Source organism: Oncorhynchus kisutch, linkage group LG8, assembly GCF_002021735.2.
Source record: "Oncorhynchus kisutch isolate 150728-3 linkage group LG8, Okis_V2, whole genome shotgun sequence".
Taxonomy (NCBI): Eukaryota; Metazoa; Chordata; class Actinopteri; order Salmoniformes; family Salmonidae; genus Oncorhynchus; species Oncorhynchus kisutch.
The window spans coordinates 714,693-738,745 of record NC_034181.2 but is presented as its reverse complement, the minus strand read 5'-3'; the positions used below and the strand labels follow the sequence as shown (position 1 = coordinate 738,745).

The window sequence follows — 24,053 nt, the reverse complement described above, 5'->3', positions numbered from 1 at the left end:
GTGCTATGGGAGGGGTTAGGAGGAGTGTGGTGCTATGGGAGGAGTTAGGAGGAGTGTGGTGCTATGGGAGGAGTTAGGAGGAGTGTGGTGCTATGGGAGGGGTTAGGAGGAGTGTGGTGCTATGGGAGGGGTTAGGAGGAGTGTGGTGCTATGGGAGGGGTTAGGAGGAGTGTGGTGCTATGGGAGGGGTTAGGAGGAGTGTGGTGCTATGGGAGGGGTTAGGAGGAGTGTAGTGCTATGGGAGGGGTTAGGAGAAGTGTGGTGCTATGGGAGGGGTTAGGAGGAGTGTGGTGCTATGGGAGGGGTTAGGAGCAGTGTGGTGCTATGGGAGGGGTTATGAGTTAGGAGGAGTGTGGTGCTATGGGAGGGGTTAGGAGGAGTGTGGTGCTATGGGAGGGGTTAGGAGGAGTGTGGTGCTATGGGAGGGGTTAGGAGGAGTGTGGTGCTATAGGAGGAGTTAGGAGGAGTGTGGTGCTATGGGAGGGGTTAGGAGGAGTGTGATGCTATGGTAGGAGTTAGGAGTTAGGGGTAGTGTGGTGCTATGGGAGGAGTTAGGATGAGTGTGGTGCTACGGGAGGAGTTAGGAGGAGTGTGGTGCTATGGGAGGGGTTAGGAATTAGGAGGAGTGTGGTGCTATGGAAGGAGTTAGGAGTTAGGGGGAGTGTGGTGCTATGGGAGGAGTTAGGGGTAGTGTGGTGCTATGGGAGGAGTTAGGATGAGTGTGGTGCTATGGGAGGGGTTAGGAGGAGTGTGGTGCTATGGGAGGAGTTAGGAGGAGTGTGGTGCTATGGGAGGAGTTAGGAGGAGTGTGGTGCTATGGGAGGGGTTAGGAGGAGTGTGGTGCTATGGGAGGGGTTAGGAGGAGTGTGGTGCTATGGGAGGGGTTAGGAGGAGTGTGGTGCTATGGGAGGGGTTAGGAGGAGTGTGGTGCTATGGGAGGGGTTAGGAGGAGTGTGGTGCTATGGGAGGAGTTAGGAATTAGGAGGAGTGTGGTGCTATGGAAGGAGTTAGGGGGAGTGTGGTGCTATGGGAGGAGTTAGGGGTAGGGTGGTGCTATGGGAGGAGTTAGGATGAGTGTGGTGCTATGGGAGGGGTTAGGAGGAGTGTGGTGCAATGGGAGGGGTTAGGAGGAGTGTGGTGCAATGGGAGGAGTTAGGAGGAGTGTGGTGCTATGGGAGGAGTTAGGAGGAGTGTGGTGCTATGGGAGGAGTTAGGAGGAGTGTGGTGCTATGGGAGGGGTTAGGAGGAGTGTGGTGCTATGGGAGGGGTTAGGAGGAGTGTGGTGCTATGGGAGGGGTTAGGAGGAGTGTGGTGCTATGGGAGGGGTTAGGAGGAGTGTGGTGCTATGGGAGGGGTTAGGAGGAGTGTGGTGCTATGGGAGGGGTTAGGAGGAGTGTGGTGCTATGGGAGGGGTTAGGAGCTTGGGGGAACGTGTGCCGGGTCTTACACTGGGTTGTTGCACTGGCGAGTTCTGAAGCGAACCCCGGTCCCACAGGAGCGGGAACAGGAACCATATTTCGTCCAAGAGCCCCAGGAGCCATCCTGCGTCACCTGGTTGACATTCTTCCACATGCAGTGACCTTTATAGCACCACTATAGAGGAGACAGAGGGCAGTCAGACAGACAACAACAAGCTGAGCTAATGGTTACGTAGTCATGCATAGTTTAGGAGGAGTTCTCACCTTCCCAGGAGCACACTCAGTACCATCCAGAGGAGGGCCTTTTTTAGTCTTGCAGAAGTATGGGTTGTCAGGGTGACTGCACCACAGCTGCTTACATGGGTCAAATGTGCGAAACTGAAAGAAGAAGAAGAATACATTTTAAAACGCTGTCTGTGGTTTACTGGGTTGGAGTTCCAATGGAACGATAGACAGGAGATGTTTAGGAAGCCAGTCAGCCAGCTGCAGTATGGCATATCATTATCTACCTACCTCATCACCATAATGTTTTTATTTACTTTTTTCCTCTTTTGCACACCAGTATCACTACTTGCACATCATCTTCTGCACATCTATCACTCCAGTGTTTAATTGCTAAACTGTAATTACTTTGCCACTACGGCCTATTTATTGCCTTACCTCCTCACGCCATTTCCACACACTGTATAGAGATATTTTTTTGTATTGTGTTATTGACTGTACGTTTGTTTATTCCATGTGTAACTCTGTGTTGTTGTTTATTCCATGTGTAACTCTGTGTTGTTGTTTACTCCATGTGTAACTCTGTGTTGTTGTTTGTGTCGCACTGCTTTGCTTTATCTTGGCCAGCTAGCAGTTGTAAATGAGAACTTGAACCTACCTGGTTAATATAAAGGTGAAATAAAATTAAAAGGTGAAATAATATAAAGGTGAAATAAATAAAAAATATTTTAAAAAATTGTATGGCTGAATGCATTTGATATTTGATTAGGATCCCCATTAGGAGACAGCTAGTCTTACTGGGGTCCAACACATATATCGAAAAATACATTACAGACAAAATACTTCCATTTAAAAACATGAACATGTAGTGTGTGTGTGTGCATCTATCAGTTAAACATACATGTCAGTACACACACACACACACACCACAAGTAGGTCACATGTGTGTGTGTGTGTGTGTGTGTACTGACATGTGACCTACTTGTGGTGTGTGTGTGTGTGTGTGTGTGTGTGTGTGTACTGACACCACAAGTAGGTCACATGTCAGTACACACACACACACACACACACAACAAGTAGGTCACATGTCAGTACAGACACACACACACACACACACAACAAGTAGGTCACATGTCAGTACAGACACACACACACACACACACACACACACAAGTAGGTCACATGTCAGTACAGACACACACACACACAGAACAAGTAGGTCACATGTCAGTACAGACACACACACACAACAAGTAGGTCACATGTCAGTACAGACCCACACAACCAGTAGGTCACATGTCAGTACAGACACACCACAACAAGTAGGTCACATGTCAGTACACACACACAACCAGTAGGTCACATGTCAGTACACACACACCACAAGTAGGTCACATGTCAGTACAGACACACAACCAGTAGGTCACATGTCAGTACAGACACACAACTAGTAGGTCACATGTCAGTACAGCCACACAACTAGTAGGTCACATGTCAGTACAGACACACAACAAGTAGGTCACATGTTAGTACAGACACACACACACACACACACACACAACAAGTAGGTCACATGTCAGTACAGACACACACACACACACACACACACACACACACACACACACACAAGTAGGTCACATGTCAGTACAGACACACACACACACAACAAGTAGGGCACATGTCAGTACAGACACACACACACACACACACACAACAAGTAGGTCACATGTCAGTACAAACACACACACACACACAAGTAGGTCACATGTCAGTACAGACACACACAACAAGTAGGTCACATGTCAGTACAGACACACACAACAAGTAGGTCACATGTCAGTACAGACACACACAACCAGTAGGTCACATGTCAGTACAGACACACACAACCAGTAGGTCACTTTGGCGATGTCATTTACAAAATAGCCTCCAATACCCTACTCAACAAATTGGATGCAGTCTATCACAGTGCAATCCGTTTTATCACCAAAGCCCCATATACTACCCACCATTGCGACCTGTACGCTCTCGTTGGCTGGCCCTCGCTTCATACTCGTCGCCAAACCCACTGGCTCCATGTCATCTACAAGACCCTGCTAGGTAAAGTCCCCCCTTATCTCAGCTCGCTGGTCACCATAGCATCTCCCACCTGTAGCACACGCTCCAGCAGGTATATCTCTCTAGTCACCCCCAAAACCAATTCTTTCTTTGGCCGCCTCTCCTTCCAGTTCTCTGCTGCCAATGACTGGAACGAACTACAAAAATCTCTGAAACTGGAAACACTTATCTCCCTCACTAGCTTTAAGCACCAACTGTCAGAGCAGCTCACAGATTACTGCACCTGTACATAGCCCACCTATAATTTAGCCCAAACAACTACCTCTTTCCCAACTGTATTTAATTTTTATTTATTTATTTATTTTGCTGCTTTGCACCCCATTATTTTTTATTTCTACTTTGCACATTCTTCCATTGCAAAACTACCATTCCAGTATTTTACTTGCTATATTGTACTTACGTTGCCATCATGGCCTTTTTTGCCTTTTTTGCTCACATTGTATATAGACTTGTATATAGACTTGTTTATACTGCATTATTGACTGTATGTTTGTTTTTACTCCATGTGTAACTCTGTGTCGTTTTATCTGTCGAACTGCTTTGCTTTATCTTGGCCAGGTCGCAATTGTAAATGAGAACTTGTTCTCAACTTGCCTACTTGGTTAAATAAAGGTGAAAAAATAAATAAATAAAAAACATGTCAGTACAGACACACACAACAAGTAGGTCACATGTCAGCACAGACACACACAACAAGTAGGTCACATGTCAGTACAGACACACACAACAAGTAGGTCACATGTCAGCACAGACACACACAACAAGTAGGTCACATGTCAGCACAGACACACACACACACACACACAACAAGTAGGTCACATGTCAGTACAGACACACACACACAACAAGTAGGTCACATGTCAGCACAGACACACACAACAAGTAGGCCACATGTCAGTACAGACACACACAACAAGTAGGTCACATGTCAGCACAGACACACACAACAAGTAGGTCACATGTCAGTACAGACACACACAACAAGTAGGTCACATGTCAGCACAGACACACACAACAAGTAGGTCACATGTCAGCACAGACACACACACACACACACACACAACAAGTAGGTCACATGTCAGTACAGACACACACACACACAACAAGTAGGTCACATGTCAGCACAGACACACACAACAAGTAGGCCACATGTCAGTACAGACACACACAACAAGTAGGTCACATGTCAGCACAGACACACACAACAAGTAGGTCACATGTCAGCACAGACACACACACACAACAAGTAGGTCACATGTCAGTACAGACACACAACAAGTAGGTCACATGTCAGCACAGACACACACAACAAGTAGGACACATGTCAGCACAGACACACACAACAAGTAGGTCACATGTCAGCACAGACACACACAACAAGTAGGTCACATGTCAGTACACACACACCACAAGTAGGTCACATGTCAGTACACACACACCACAAGTAGGTCACATGGCAGTACAGACACACAACCAGTAGGTCACATGTCAGTACAGACACACAACTAGTAGGTCACATGTCAGTACAGACACACAACTAGTAGGTCACATGTCAGTACAGACACACAACCAGTAGGTCACATGTCAGTACAGACACACAACCAGTAGGTCACATATCAGTACAGACACACAACTAGTAGGTCACATGTCAGTACAGACACACAACTAGTAGGTCACATGTCAGTACAGACACACACACACAACATGTAGGTCACATGCCAGTACAGACACACACACACACAACAAGTAGGTCACATGTCAGTACAGACACACACACACATACACACACAACAAGTAGGTCACATGTCAGTACAGACACACACACACACACACAACAAGTAGATCACATGTCAGTACAGACACACACACACAACAAGTAGGTCACATGTCAGTACAGACACACACACACAACAAGTAGGTCACATGTCAGTACAGACACACACACACAACATGTAGGTCACATGCCAGTACAGACACACACACACAACAAGTAGGTCACATGTCAGTACAGACACACACACACACAACAAGTAGGTCACATGTCAGTACAGACACACACACAACAAGTAGGTCACATGTCAGTACAGACACACACACACAACAAGTAGGTCACATGTCAGTACAGACACACACACACACACACAACAAGTAGGTCACATGTCAGTACAGACACACACACACAACAAGTAGGTCACATGTCAGTACAGACACACACACACAACCAGTAGGTCACATGTCAGTACAGACACACAACCAGTAGGTCACATGTCAGTACAGACACACACAACAAGTAGGTCACATGTCAGTACAGACACACACAACCAGTAGGCCACATGTCAGTACAGACACACAACAAGTAGGTCACAAGTCAGTACAGACACACACACACAACAAGTAGGTCACATGTCAGTACAGACACACACACACAACAAGTAGGTCACATGTCAGTACAGACACACAACAAGTAGGTCACATGTCAGTACAGACACACAACTAGTAGGTCACATGTCAGTACAGACACACAACCAGTAGGTCACATGTCAGTACAGACACACAACCAGTAGGTCACATGTCAGTACAGACACACAACTAGTAGGTCACATGTCAGTACAGACACACAACTAGTAGGTCACATGTCAGTACAGACACACAACTAGTAGGTCACATGTCAGTACAGACACACACACACAACATGTAGGTCACATGCCAGTACAGACACACACACACAACAAGTAGGTCACATGTCAGTACAGACACACACACACACATACACACACAACAAGTAGGTCACATGTCAGTACAGACACACACACACACACACAACAAGTAGATCACATGTCAGTACAGACACACACACACAACAAGTAGGTCACATGTCAGTACAGACACACACACACAACATGTAGGTCACATGCCAGTACAGACACACACACACAACAAGTAGGCCACATGTCAGTACAGACACACACACACACACAACAAGCAGGTCACATGTCAGTACAGACACACACACAACAAGTAGGTCACATGTCAGTACAGACACACACACACAACAAGTAGGTCACATGTCAGTACAGACACACACACACACACACAACAAGTAGGTCACATGTCAGTACAGACACACACACACAACAAGTAGGTCACATGTCAGTACAGACACACACACACAACCAGTAGGTCACATGTCAGTACAGACACACAACCAGTAGGTCACATGTCAGTACAGACACACACAACAAGTAGGTCACATGTCAGTACAGACACAAACAACCAGTAGGCCACATGTCAGTACAGACACACAACAAGTAGGTCACAAGTCAGTACAGACACACACACACAACAAGTAGGTCACATGTCAGTACAGACACACACACACAACAAGTAGGTCACATGTCAGTACAGACACACAACAAGTAGGTCACATGTCAGTACAGACACACACACACACAACAAGTAGGTCACATGTCAGTACAGACACACACACACAACAAGTAGGTCACATGTCAGTACAGACACACACACACAACAAGTAGGTCACATGTCAGTACAGACACACGTCAGTACACACACAAAACCAGTAGGTCACATGTCAGTACAGACACACACACACAACAAGTAGGTCACATGTCAGTACAGACACACAACCAGTAGGTCACATGTCAGTACAGACACACACAACAAGTAGGTCACATGTCAGTACAGACACACACAACCAGTAGGCCACATGTCAGTACAGACACACACAACCAGTAGGCCACATGTCAGTACAGACACACACAACAAGTAGGTCACATGTCAGTACAGACACACACAACAAGTAGGTCACATGTCAGTACACACACACACACACACACACAACAAGTAGGTCACATGTCAGTACAGACACACAACCAGTAGGTCACATGTCAGTACAGACACACAACTAGTAGGTCACATGTCAGTACAGACACACAACTAGTAGGTCACATGTCAGTACAGACAAACAACAAGTAGGTCACAAGTCAGTACAGACACACACACACAACAAGTAGGTCACATGTCAGTACAGACACACACACACAACAAGTAGGTCACATGTCAGTACAGACACACAACAAGTAGGTCACATGTCAGTACAGACACACACACACACAACCAGTAGGTCACATGTCAGTACAGACACACAACTAGTAGGTCACATGTCAGTACAGACAAACAACAAGTAGGTCACAAGTCAGTACAGACACACACACACAACAAGTAGGTCACATGTCAGTACAGACACACACACACAACAAGTAGGTCACATGTCAGTACAGACACACGTCAGTACACACACAAAACCAGTAGGTCACATGTCAGTACAGACACAGACAACAAGTAGGTCACATGTCAGTACAGACACAGACAACAAGTAGGTCACATGTCAGTACACACACACACAACAAGTAGGTAACCCTAACCCTAACCCTAACCATACAGTACCAATAACACCATACAGAACCCACACACCAATAACACCAGGCAGAACCCAACAGCACCATACAGATCCCAACAGCACCAATAACACCATACAGAACCCAACAGCACCAATAACACCATACAGCACCAATAACACCATACAGAACCCAACAGCACCAATAACACCATACAGCACCAATAACACCATACAACACCTAACACACCAATAACACCATACAGAACCCAACAGCACCAATAACACCATACAGAAACCAACAGCACCAATAACACCATACAGAACCCAACAGCACCAATAACACCATACAGAACCCAACACACCAATAACACCATACAGAACCCAACAGCACCAATAACACCATACAGCACCTAACACACCAATAACACCATACAGTACCCAACAGCACCAATAACGCCATACAGAACCCAACAGCACCAATAACACCATACAGAACCCGACAGCACCAATAACACCATCCAGAACCCAACACACCAATAACACCATACAGCACCTAACACACCAATAACACCACCCCAGAACCCAACAGCACCAATAACACCATACAGCACCTAACACAAATAACACCATACAGAACCCAACAGCACCAATAACGCCATACAGAACCAATAACATCATACAGAACCCAACAGCACCAAAAACACCATACAGCACCTAACACACCAATAACACCATACAGAACTCAACAGCACCAAAAACACCATACAGAACCCAACAGCACCAATAACACCATACAGCACCTAACACACCAATAACACCATACAGAACCCAACAGCACCAATAACACCATACAGCACCAATAACACCATACAGCACCTAACACACGAATAACACCATACAGAACCCACACACCAATAACACCATGCAGAACCCAACAGCACCATACAGAACCCAACAGCACCAATAACACCATACAGAACCTAACACACCAATAACACCATACAGCAGCCAACAGCACCAATAACTCCATACAGCACCCAACAGTACCAATAACACCATACAGAACCGTACAGCACCAATAACACCATACAGAACCCAACAGCACCAATAACACCATACAGAACCCAACACACCAATAACACCATACAGAACCCAACAGCACCAATAACACCATACAGAACCCAACAGCACCAAACAGTACCAATAACACCATACAGAACCCACACACCAATAACACCATGCAGAACCCAACAGCACCATACAGAACCCAACAGCACCAATAACACCATACAGAACCCAACAGCACCAATAACACCATACAGAACCTAACAGCACCAATAACACCAAACAGACCCCAACAGCACCAATAACACCATACAGAACCCAACAGCACCATACAGACCCCAACAGCACCAATAGCACCATAAAGAACCCAACAGCACCAATAACGCCATACAGAACCCAACAGCACTAATAACACCACACAGCACCTAACACACCAATAACACCATACAGAACCCAACACACCAATATCACCATACAGAACCCAACACACCAATAACACCATACAGAACCCAACAGCACCAATAACACCATACAGACCCCAACAGCACCAATAACACCATACAGTACCCAACAGCACCAATAACACCATACAGAACCCAACACACCAATAACACCATACAGCACCCAACAGCACCAATAACACCATACAGCACCCAACAGCACCAATAACACCATACAGAACCCAACAGCACCAATAACAGTACACAGCACCTAACACACCAATAACACCATACAGAACCCAACAGCACCAATAACACCATACAGAACCCAACAGCACCAATAACACCATACAGAACCCAACACACCAATAACACCATACAGAACCCAACAGCACCAATAACACCATACAGAACCAACAGCACCAAACAGTACCAATAACACCATACAGAACCCACACACCAATAACACCATGCAGAACCCAACAGCACCATACAGAACCCAACAGCACCAATAACACCATACAGAACCCGACAGCACCAGTAACACCATACAGAACGCCACAGCACCAATAACACCATACAGACCCCAACAGCACCAATAACACCATACAGAACCCAACAGCACCATACAGACCCCAACAGCACCAATAACGCCATACAGAACCCAACAGCACTAATAACACCACACAGCACCTAACACACCAATAACACCATACAGAACCCAACAGCACCAATAACACCAATAACACCATACAGAACCCAACACACCAATAACACCATACAGAACCCAACAGCATCAATAACACCATACAGAACCCAACAGCACCAATAACACCATACAGACCCCAACAGCACCAATAACACCATACAGACCCCAACAGCACCAATAACACCATACAGACCCCAACAGCACCAATAGCACCACAAAGAACCCAACAGCACCAATAACGCCACACAGAACCCAACAGCACTAATAACACCACACAGCACCTAACACACCAATAACACCATACAGAACAGAACAGCACCAATAACACCAATAACACCATACAGAACCCAACACACCAATAACACCATACAGAACCCAACACACCAATAACACCATACAGAACACAACACACCAATAACACCATACAGAACCCAACAGCACCAATAACACCATACAGACCCCAACAGCACCAATAACACCATACAGTACCCAACAGCACCAATAACACCATACAGAACCCAACACACCAATAACACCATACAGCACCCAACAGCACCAATAACACCATACAGCACCCAACAGCACCAATAACACCATACAGAACCCAACAGCACCAATAACAGTACACAGCACCTAACACACCAATAACACCATACAGAACCCAACAGCACCAATAACACCATACAGAACCCAACAGCACCAATAACACCATACAGAACCCAACACACCAATAACACCATACAGAACCCAACAGCACCAATAACACCATACAGAACCCAACAGCACCAAACAGTACCAATAACACCATACAGAACCCACACACCAATAACACCATGCAGAACCCAACAGCACCATACAGAACCCAACAGCACCAATAACACCATACAGAACCCAACAGCACCAATAACACCATACAGAACCCAACAGCACCAATAACACCATACAGACCCCAACAGCACCAAGAACACCATACAGAACCCAACAGCACCATACAGACCCCAACAGCACCAATAGCACCATAAAGAACCCAACAGCACCAATAACGCCATACAGAACCCAACAGCACTAATAACACCACACAGCACCTAACACACCAATAACACCATACAGAACCCAACACACCAATAACACCATACAGAACCCAACAGCATCAATAACACCATACAGAACCCAACAGCACCAATAACACCAATAACACCATACAGAACCCAACACACCAATAACACCATACAGACCCCAACAGCACCAACAACACCATACAGACCCCAACAGCACCAATAACACCATACAGAACCCAACAGCACCATACAGACCCCAACAGCACCAATAGCACCATAAAGAACCCAACAGCACCAATAACGCCATACAGAACCCAACAGCACTAATAACACCACACAGCACCTAACACACCAATAACACCATACAGAACCCAACACACCAATAACACCATACAGAACCCAACAGCATCAATAACACCATACAGAACCCAACAGCACCAATAACACCAATAACACCATACAGAACCCAACACACCAATAACACCATACAGACCCCAACAGCACCAACAACACCATACAGACCCCAACAGCACCAATAACACCATACAGAACCCAACAGCACCATACAGACCCCAACAGCACCAATAGCACCATAAAGAACCCAACAGCACCAATAACGCCATACAGAACCCAACAGCACCAATAACACCACACAGCACCTAACACACCAATAACACCATACAGAAACCAACAGCACCAATAACACCATACAGAACCCAACAGCACCAATAACACCAAATAGCACCCAACACCAAACACCATACAGAACCAAACAGCACCAATAACACCATACAGACCCCAACAGCACCAATAACACCATACAGACCCCAACAGCACCAATAACACCATACAGACCCCAACAGCACCAATAGCACCACAAAGAACCCAACAGCACCAATAATGCCACAGAACCCAACAGCACCAAAAACACCACACAGCACCTAACACACCAATAACCCCATACAGAACCCAACAGCACCAATAACACCATACAGTACCCAACAGCACCAACAACACCATACAGAACCCAACAGCACCAATTACACCATACAGTACCCAACAGCACCAATAACACCAAACAGCACCAATAACCCCATACAGAACCCAACAGCACCAATAACACCATACAGAACCCAACACACCAATAACACCATACAGATCCCAACAGCACCAATAACACCATACAGACCCCAACAGCACCAATAACACCATACAGACCCCAACAGCACCAATAGCACCACAAATAACCCAACAGCACCAATAACGCCACAGAACCCAACAGCACCAAAAACACCATACAGAACCCAACAGCACCAAAAACACCATACAGAACCCAACACACCAAACACACCAATAACACCATACAGCACCTAACACACGAATTACACCATACAGACCCCAACAGCACCAATAACACCATAAAGAACCCAACAGCAGCAATAATGCCATACAGAACCCAACAGCAGCAATAACGCCATACAGAACCCAACAGCACCAATAACACCATACAGAACCCAACACACCAATAACACCATACAGAACCCAACACACCAATAACACCATACAGAACCCAACACACCAATAACACCATACAGAACCCAACACACCAATAACACCATACAGAACCCAACACACCAATAACACCGTACAGAAGCAAACACTCCAATAGCACCATACAGGACCAATAACACCATACAGAACCCACACACCAATAACACCATGCAGAACCCAACAGCACCATACAGATCCCAACAGCACCAATAACACCATACAGAACCCAACAGCACCAATAACACCTAACACACCAATAACACCATACAGAACCCAACACACCAATAACACCATACAGACCCCAACAGCACCAATAACACCATACAGAACCCAACAGCACCAATAACACCATACAGAACCCAACAGCACCAATAACACCATACAGAACCCAACAGCACCAATAACACCATACAGAACCCAACAGCACCAATAACACCATACAGAACCCAACAGCACCAATAACGACATAAAGAACCCAACAGCACCAATATCACCATACAGAACCCAACACACCAATAACACCATACAGAACCCAACACACCAATAACACCATACAGAACCCAACAGCACCAATAACACCATACAGACCCCAACAGCACCAATAACACCATACAGAACCCAACAGCACCAATAACGCCATACAGAACCCAACAGCACCAATAACACCAATAACACCATACAGCACCAATAACACCATACAGAACCCAACAGCACCAATAACGCCATACAGAACCCAACAGCACCAATAACACCACACAGAACCCAACAGCACCAATAACACCATACAGACCCCAACAGCACCAATAACATCATACAGACCCCAACAGCACCAATAACACCATACAGAACCCAACAGCACCAATAACACCATACAGCACCAATAACACCATACAGAACCCAACAGCACCAATAACGCCATACAGAACCCAACAGCACCAATAACACCAAACAGAACCCAACAGCACCAATAACACCATACAGAATCCAACAGCACCAATAACATCATACAAACCCCAACAGCACCAATAACACCATACAGACCCCAACAGCACCAATAACACCATACAGACCCAACAGCACCAATAGCACCATAAAGAACCCAACAGTCCAATAACGCCATACAGAACCCAACAGCACCAATAATGCCACACAGAACCCAACAGCACCAATAACACCACACAGCACCTAACACACCAATAACACCATACAGAACCCAACAGCACCAATAACACCATATAGTACCCAACATCACCAATAACACCATACAGAACCCAACACACCAAACACACCAATAACACCATACAGCACCTAACACACCAATAACACCATACAGACCCCAACAGCAGCAATAACACCATAAAGAACCCAACAGCACCAATAACACTATACAGAACCCAACACACCACTAACACCATACAGAACCCAACAGCACCAATAACACCACACAGCACCCAACAGCACCAATAACACCATACAGAACCCAACAGCACCAATAACACTATACAGAACCCAACACACCACTAACACCATACAGAACCCAACAGCACCAATAACACCATACGGAACCCAACAGCACCAATAACACCATACAGAACCCAACAGCACCAATAACACCATACAGAACCCAACAGCACCAATAACACCATACAGAACCCAACAGCACCAATAACACCATACAGAACCCAACAGCACCAATAACACCATATAGTACCCAACATCACCAATAACACCATACAGAACCCATCACACCAAACACACCAATAACACCATACAGCACCTAACACACCAATAACACCATACAGACCCCAACAGCAGCAATAACACCATAAAGAACCCAACAGCACCAATAACACTATACAGAACCCAACACACCACTAACACCATACAGAACCCAACAGCACCAATAACACCATACAGAACCCAACAGCACCAATAACACTATACAGAACCCAACACACCACTAACACCATACAGCACCCAACAGCACCAATAACACCATACGGAACCCAACAGCACCAATAACACCATACAGAACCCAACAGCACCAATAACACCATACAGAACCCAACAGCACCAATAACACCATACAGACGCCAACAGCACCAATAACACCATACAGACGCCAACAGCACCAATAACACCATACAGACGCCAACAGCACCAATAACACCATACAGAACCCAACAGCACCAATAGCACCACACAGCACCTAACACACCAATAACACCATACAGAACCCAACACACCAATAACACCATACAGCACCTAACACAAATAACACCATACAGAACCAACAGCACCAATAACACCATACAGAACCCAACAGCACCAATAACACCATACAGCACCTAACACACCAATAACACCATACAGAACCCAACACTCCAATAGCACCATACAGCACCAATAACACCATACAGAACCCACACACCAATAACACCATGCAGAACCCAATAACACCATGCAGAACCCAACAGCACCATACAGAGCCCAACAGCACCAATAACACCATACAGAACCCAACACACCAATAGCACCAATAACACCATACAGCACCAATAACACCATACAGCACCAATAACACCATTACAGAACCCAACAGCACCAATAACACCATACAGCACCAATAACACCATACAGCACCCAACAGCACCAACAACAGCATACAGCACCCAACAGCACCAATAGCACCATACAGCACCCAACAGCACCATACAGCACCAATAAGTCAGTACAACTCCCCTAGAGGAACGACTCCCCTCTATTTCCCCCCTTTCTTCTTTAAGGTTGCTGACCCTATCATCGCCAAGCTTATCTCTGACCTCTCTCTCCTTTCTGGGGAGGTTCCCACCGTTGGGAAGGCAGCCACGATTCATCCTTTATTTAAAGGGGAGTGACGGACTTGTTGAGGAGTGACGGACTCCATCCTAGCTCGAGGGGTGCTCTCATCTTATCTAAGAACATAGACAGGGCTCTAACTCCCCTAGCTCCACAATGAGATAGGATGCAGGCCAGGCAGCAGGCTGTTAGCCAGCCTACTCAATCACTTTTTATAGCTACTGTTTACAGGCCTCCTGGGCCATATACAGCGTTCCTCACTGAGTTCCCTAAAATTCCTATCGGACCTTGTAGTCACGGCAGATAATATTCAAATTTTTGGTGACTTTAATATTCACATGGAAAAGTCCACAGACCCACTCCAAAAGGCTTTCGGAGCCATCATCGACTCAGTGGGTTTTGTCCAACTTGTCTCCGGACCTACTCACTGCCACAGTTATACTCTGGACCTAGTTTTGTCCCATGGAATAAATGTTGTGGATCTTAATGTTTTTCCTCATAATCCTGGACTATCGGACCATAATTTTATTACATTTGCAAACGCAACAAATAATCTGCTCAGACCAACCAAGGATCATCAAAAGTCGTACTATAAATTCTCGGACAACCCAAAGATTCCTTGATGCCCTTCCAGACTCCATCCGCCTACCCAAGAACGTCAGAGGACAAAAATCAGTTAACCACCTCACTGAGGAACTCAATTTAACCCTAGATGCAGTCACACCCCTAAAAACCAAAAACATTTCTCATAAGAAACTAGCTCCCTGGTATACAGAAATTACCGGAGCTTCCTGTTGGCTTCCTGTTAAGGCAAGGGCTGATTTCAAGGTTTTACTGCTAACCTACAAAGCATTACATGGGCTTGCTTCTAACTATCTTTCTGATTTGGTCCTGCCGTACATACCTACACCTACGCTACGGTCACAAGATGCAGGCCTCCTAACTGTCCCTAGAATTTCTAAGCAAACAACTGGAGGCAGGGCTTTCTCCTATAGAGCTCCATTGTTATGGAATGGTCTGCCTACCCATGTGAGAGACGCAGAATCGGTCTCAACTTTTAAGTCTATATTGAAGACTCATCTCTTCAGTAGGTCCTATGATTGAGTGTAGTCTGGCCCAGGAGTGTGAAGGTGAATGGAAACTGGAGCAACGAACCGCCCTTGCTGTCTCTGCCTGGTTGGTTCCCCTCTCTCCACTGGGAATCTCTGCCTCTAACCCTATTACAGGGACTGAGTCACTGGCTTACTGGTGCTCTTCCATGCCACCCACTTGAGTGGGTTGATTCACTGACGTGATTTTCCTGTCTGGGTTGGCGTCCCCCCTTGGGTTGTGCCGTGGCAGAGATCTTTGCGGGCTATACTCAGCCTTGTCTGAGGATGGTAAGTTGGTGGTTGAAGATATCCCTCTAGTGGTGTGGGGGCAGTGCTTTGGTAAAGTGGGTGGGGTTATATCCTGCCTGTTTGGCCCTGTCCAGGGGTATCGTCGGACGGGGCCACAGTGTCTCCTGACCCCTCCTGTCTCAGCCTCCAGTACTTATGCTGCAGTAGTTTGTGTCGGGGGCTAGGGTCAGTCTGTTATATCTGGAGTCTTATCCGGTGTCCTGTGTGAATTTAAGTATGCTCTTTTTCTTTCTTTCTCTCAGAGGACCTGAGACCTAGGACCATGCCTCAAGACTACCTGGCCTGATGACTCCTTGCTGTCCCCAGGCCACCTGGCCGTGCTGCTGCTACGTGCTACCTGTCCCAGACATGCTGTTTTCAACTCTAGAGACAGCAGGAGCGGTAGAGATACTCTCAATGATTGGCTATGAAAAGCCAACTGACATTTACTCCTGAGGTGCTGACCTGTTGCACCCTCGACAACCACTGCGATTATTATTATTTGACCCTGCTGGTCATGTATGAACATTTGAACAGCTTGGTCATGTTCTGTTATAATCTCCACCCGACACAGCCAGAAGAGGACTGGCCACCCCCCATAGCCTGTTTCCTCTCGAGCTTTCTTCCTAGGTTCTGGCCTTTCTAGGGAGTTTTTCCTAGCCACCGTGCTTCTACACCTGCATTGCTTGCTGTTTGGGGTTTTAGGCTGGGTTTCTGTACAGCACTTTGAGGTATCAGCTGATGTAAGAAGGGCTTTATAAAAAAAATGAATTTAAAGGAGAGATCAAGCTGATCCTAATTGTTATAGGCCTATTTATATTTTGCCCTGTTAATCAAACGTGTTGGAAAAACGTGTCAATAGTCAACTGATTGGTTTCTTGATGTTTATAGTATTCTCTTAGGTATGCAATCTGGTTTCCGCTGAGGTTATGGATGTGTCACCGCAACCTTTAAGGTCCTCAATGTCACCATTGCCCTTGATTCTAAGCAATGTTGTGCTGCTATTTTTATTGACTTGGCCAAAGCTTTTGATACGGTAGACCATTCCATTCTTGTGGGTCGGCAAAGGAGTATTGGTGTCTGAGGGGTCTTTGGCCTAGTTTGCTAACTACCTCTCTCAAAGAGTGCAGTGTGTAAAGTCAGAAAATCTGTTCTCTCAACCACTGCCTGTCACCAAGGGAGTACCCCAAGGCTCAATCCAAGGCTCCACACTCTTTTCAATTTACATCAACAACATAGCTCAGGAAGTAGGAATCTCTCTCATCCATTTATATGTAGATGATACAGTCTTATAATCAGCTGGCCCCTCCCCGGATTTTGTGTTAAATGCTCTACAACAAAGCTTTCTTAGTGTCCAACAAGCTTTCTCTACCCTTAAACTTGTTCTGAACACCTCCAAAACAAAGGTCATGGGGTTTGGTAAGAATAATGCCCCTCTCCCCACAGGTGTAATTACTACCTCTGGTTTAGAGCTTGAGGTAGTCAATACATACAAATACTTGGGAGTATGACTAGACGGTACACTGTCCTTCTCTAAGCACATATCAAAGCTGCAGGCTAAAGTTAAATCTAGACTTGGTTTCCTCTATCGTAATCGCTCCTCCTTCACCCCAGCTGCCGAACTAACAATGATTCAGATGACCATCCTAGCCATGCTAGATTACGGAGACATAATTTATAAATTGGCAGGTAAGGGTGCTCCCGAGTGGCTAGATGTTCTTTACCATTCGGCCATCAGATTTGCCACCAATGCTCCTTATAGGACACATCACTGCACTCTATACTCCTCTGTAAACTGGTCATCTCTGTATACCCGTCGCAAGACCCACTGGTTGATGCTTATTTATAAAACCCTCTTAGGCCTCACGCCCCCCATCTGAGATATCTACTGCAGCCCTGATCCTCCACATACAACACCCATTCTGCCAGTCACATTCTGGTCCCCAAAGCACACACATCCCTGGGTCGCTCCATTTTTCAGTCCGCTACAGCTAGCAACTGGAACGGGCTGCAACAAACACTCAAACTGGACAGTTTGATCTCAATCTCTTCATTCAAAGACTCAATCAGGGACACTCTTACTGACAGTTGTGGCTGCTTTGCGTGATGTATTGTTGTCTCGACCTTCTTGCCCTTTGTGCTGTTGTCTGTGCTCAATAATGTTTGTACCATGTTTTGTGCTGCTACCATGTTGTATTGCCGCCATCTTCCCTCTATTTAGAGTCAGTCTAACTCCCCTAGAGGAATGACTCCCCTGTCTTTAGAGCCAGTCTAACCCCCCTAGAGGAATGACTCCCCTCTCTTTAGAGCCAGTCTACCCCCCCTAGAAGAATGACTCTCCTCTCTTTAGAGCCAGTCTACCCCCCCTAGAAGAATGACTCTCCTCTCTTTAGAGCCAGTCTACCCCCCCTAGAAGAATGACTCTCCTCTCTTTAGAGCCAGTCTACCCCCCCTAGAGGAATGACTCCCCTCTATTTAGAGTCAGTCTACCCCCCCTAGAAGAATGACTCTCCTCTCTTTAGAGCCAGTCTACCCCCCCTAGAAGAATGACTCTCCTCTCTTTAGAGCCAGTCTACCCCCCTAGAAGAATGACTCTCCTCTCTTTAGAGTCAGTCTACCCCCCCTAGAGGAATGACTCCCCTCTCTTTAGAGTCAGTCTACCCCCCCTAGAGGAATGACTCCCCTCTCTTTAGAGTCAGTCTACCCCCCCTAGAGGAATGACTCCCCTGTCTTTAGAGCCAGTCTAACCCCCCTAGAGGAATGACTCCCCTCTCTTTAGAGTCAGTCTACCCCCCCTAGAGGAATGACTCCCCTGTCTTTAGAGCCAGTCTAACCCCCCTAGAGGAATGACTCCCCTCTTTAGAGCCAGTCTACCCCCCCTAGAAGAATGACTCCCCTCTCTTTAGAGTCAGTCTACCCCCCCGAGAGGAATGACTCCCCTCTCTTTAGAGTCAGTCTACCCCAGGCTCTCCACGTATTGTATTAATTGGGACCAGGTTTAGTCTAACCTTTGTCGGGACCCAAGCACAGTGTACCTAACCTTCTCCAGAGGTTAGCCATTTGCCTGATGCGTGGTAGAATTCTGGTCTAGGGGAAGTACCCCAAAATGGCAGTGACCGGGTTGGGGGCTAACAGCTGTATTATACAGATGTGAGAATGCCTCAAGAAATGGGGTCCCAGAGGCCACTCAAAGATTGGCATGACTAAAACATGTGTCCCACAGTCGCTGGACTCCGGTGGCATCTCAAACACTTGGGGTCAACTTTTGGGTATATTTTTGACAATCTGTCACATGAGTAATGGACACGATGCAAAACCTTAAACTGAATTAGCCCATGCCTTATGTAAAACGATGATGTGTGGATACGCTCAAAACTTTGTTACCATATATCATCAGGTAGCTTGCCACCTATGTCTTGCTCCATGCAGATTTTGTATTTGCAAAGGAAGGTGGCTTAATGTTCTGTATTATGTCATATAATCTAGAGATTGTGATTGTGCCCTTCAGATATGGGTTAATATCTAAGCACCTCTAGACTGGACACTTAGTAGGCTTGAGTGGAAATTATATATAAATATATATCCCTTAGAGGAACACACACACAAACCCGTGCCATCCACCACCAAGCACCAGGGCGGACCAACCAGTCAAATAGTAAAGAATAATACACATGGTCCTTTGGGAGTATAAACTTGTATGTATTGTATGTATTAAACATGCTCACAGTATGTTAGTAGGGTATCCTACTAAGGCATGGAAAGAGCGCTCAGCCCTAGCCTTAGGTAGCGACTAGGCTAATTATTACCGCACCACCTAGCACCGTCACTGTACAGCCGCAGCTAGTTGGTAAAAGCTAATTGTGCCATGTACTGTAAATAAAATACTTTTCAAACTATATTGTCCTTGTGAAAACATGTCACCCTACACATATCATCATTGTTCAAAACGTTAAGTTACTGGATGAATAATTGTAATTTTTTTGGGCAGCAGGCACGTTTCTAATCAAGATATGAATTCACTAGTTGGTCCTTGTTCGCGTTAGCATGGCTAGTGCATGGTCACGGTATGAGACCACAATGGCTAGTTAATATTATGTCGCCAGTCCTCCTGTGGATGTAGGTGCGCGACAATGTATTCTTTGGTCTTGGTTGGGTCTAAGTATGTCTTCTGCTCGCCAGAGAGAGTAGTGATCTTCTGTACAGCTGGGTAAAGAATGCCGAACTTGGTGTTACGACAGCGGTGTAGGAGCCCCCTCACCTCATTGAAGGCTGACCTCTTCTTCATGACTGCCGCCATGTAGTCAGGGTAAATGCGAATATTCTGGCTGTCGTGGGTGATGGGAGCCGCTCGCGCTGCCTTACGGAAGACATCCTCCTTCTCCTGAAGGTAGTGGAATTAAACTACTATGGGTCTGGGTGGCTCCCCTTTCTTCTGTGCGGACTGTATGCTTATGTGTGCACGGTCAAGGGTGGGGGCGTAATCGAGGCCCCGTTCCCCGGGCGCTGTCTCTTCTCAAGGTCCTCAACCTTGGAAGTGAGTTTGACGACATCTAATGATAGCTGGGTGACTTCCTCTTCCAGTGCCACCACTTTGTCGGAGTAAATATTTGCGCTATTCAGACAGGTGTCATCATCTCGCCAAGTCGATCTTTATGTTGACCTCCGTGGCGAGAATAACTATTTGTGCGGATAGGTCAGTGGATAGTGACTCCACCTTAGCCAGCACAGTCTGTTCAGATTTAATGATAGCCACCATTAACATGGCTAGGTCGGGGGGATCCGAGTCTGTGTCAGATGAACCCAAGGCTTCAGCAGAGGCCTGCTCCTTTGTGGCCGTTGTTGTTTCGACATTTTACGATTAAAAGGCCAACATTTTCAGAAAAAAAGCCAGATTAGTAAATTGGGTTAGATTACAAATTAAATGTTACAAAATTAACACCGTGGGTGTCACGACTTCGGCTGAGGTCGGCTCCTCTCCTTGTTTGGGCGGCGTTAGGCTGTCGACGTCACCGGCTTTCTAGTCATCACCGATCCATGTTTCCTTTTGTTTTGTCTTGATTATGCACACCTGATTTCTATTCCCTTATTATGTTCCTTATTTAACCTCTCGTCTACCTTTCTGTTTTGTCCGTGATTGTTTTGTGTTACCGTGTGTGTTGGAGGGTTCTCTCGATACGTGATGTTTCCTTGTTGGAGATATTCCGTTTTTTTGTATTAATGTTTTGAGTAAAGACTTTTGTGTTTTTCCTCAAACCTGTGTCCTGCGCCTGACTCCGACAACGAACCCAGAACATTGTTACAGTGCGGGAGGTGATGGTCAAGTATTAATAGAAATTGTTCGGAGCGCATCTTCATATGTTGCTGGTCACCAGCGCCCCCACAGCTAATTCTGTAGAAAATAGTAAATTAACAGTTGAACTCAGTAAATAATGAATGAGATCGGATTCCTCTGGAGTCGCCAGACACTATGGAGCTCGTTAAGAAACAAACACTGTTCACCAGGACTCAGGAATGAAGAACACATTTTAAGCTGCATTTTGATTAAAGCCTTAAATTAACGAAACAGGAAATAATGATCTGGGTTCAGAGAGTGGCATGGAGCAGAGAGCTCTGTCAGTCTGGATGTTTATTTCCAGGGACGACCCATGGACCACCCATGGACATGACCAAGTCGCTTTGCTTCTGCTAAATGGCATATATTAATTGCCACAATGTCTTCAGATCTATCTTATTAGCATTGGTTCTGGATAGTTTTTAATTAATCAAACGTCACAATTTTTCTATGCCCCTGCATGATCCCCCACCTCTAATCTCCTTACTGAAACTATTTCCCTGATAAACAGACACAATATACACTTTATATACATCAGTATGTGGACACCCCATCATACACTACATACAGTTGAAGTGTATATATAGTGTGTGTGTACAGTTGAAGTCAGAAGTTTACATACACCTTAGCCAAATACATTTAAACTTAGTTTTTCGCAATTCCTGACATTTAATCCTAGTAAAAATTCCCTGTCTTAGGTCAGTTAGGATTACCACTTTATTTTAAGAATGTGAAATGTCAGAATAATAGCAGAGAGAATTATTTAGACCACACAAGCTCACAGAGCAGGACTGCCGAGTGCTGAAGCACCTAGTGATTAAAAATCGTCTGTCCTCAGTTGCAACACTCACTACCGATTTCCAAACTACCTCTGGAAGCAACATCAGCACAATAACTGTTCATCAGGAGCTTTATGAAATGGGTTTCCATTGCCAAGCAGCCGCGCACACAAGCCTAAGATCACCATGAGCAATGCCAAGCATCGGCTGGAGTGATGTGAAGCTCACCGCCATTAGACTCTGGAGCAGTGGAAACACGATCTCTGGAGTGATGAATCACGCTTAACCATCTGGCAGTCCGACGGATTAATCTGGGTTTAACAGATGCCAGGATAGGGGCTACTTGGCCCAATGCATAGTGCCAACTGTAAAGCAGTTTGGTCATGTGTATTTCCCACCAACACAGAGGTTATATTTCTCTGCTCTTCAAAGGGATATCTGAGCGGAAGGGAGTCTGAGGTATCAGACAGCTCTATAGGGTATCTCTGTCTCTCTACTAGACGATGTCCGAGACCAAACTTACTGATGTGCAGATTTTGTATCCGACTCCGAAGTCGAAGCGACACTGTTCATCCATGGAGTAGTTGATCCCTGGCAGCTCCGGCAGCTGGGGCCAGTCGTGTTTGAACGGGTCGTCCAGGAGACAGTCGTACGAACTACGAGACACAAGAAGAGTTTCATTTCATTTTCAGAAATGTTGTTAAATTAATTTTTATTGTTTAAC

At 45.8% G+C, this 24,053-nt stretch overlaps 1 protein-coding gene across 3 annotated transcripts in view; it reads right to left on the bottom strand.

Moving 5' to 3' along the window:
- The window catches only part of adamts3 (ADAM metallopeptidase with thrombospondin type 1 motif, 3), a 186,580-nt gene that overhangs the window by 74,092 nt on the left and 88,435 nt on the right, over nt 1–24,053 (bottom strand). For all 3 annotated transcript variants that reach the window (XM_031829519.1, XM_031829521.1, XM_031829520.1), the window contains 3 exons: nt 23,853–23,985; nt 1,683–1,796; nt 1,448–1,593 (listed from right to left, as the gene is read on the bottom strand). In XM_031829519.1, the coding sequence (XP_031685379.1) occupies nt 1,448–1,593; nt 1,683–1,796; nt 23,853–23,985 (393 nt within the window). The remainder of the gene's footprint in view (nt 1–1,447; nt 1,594–1,682; nt 1,797–23,852; nt 23,986–24,053) is intronic.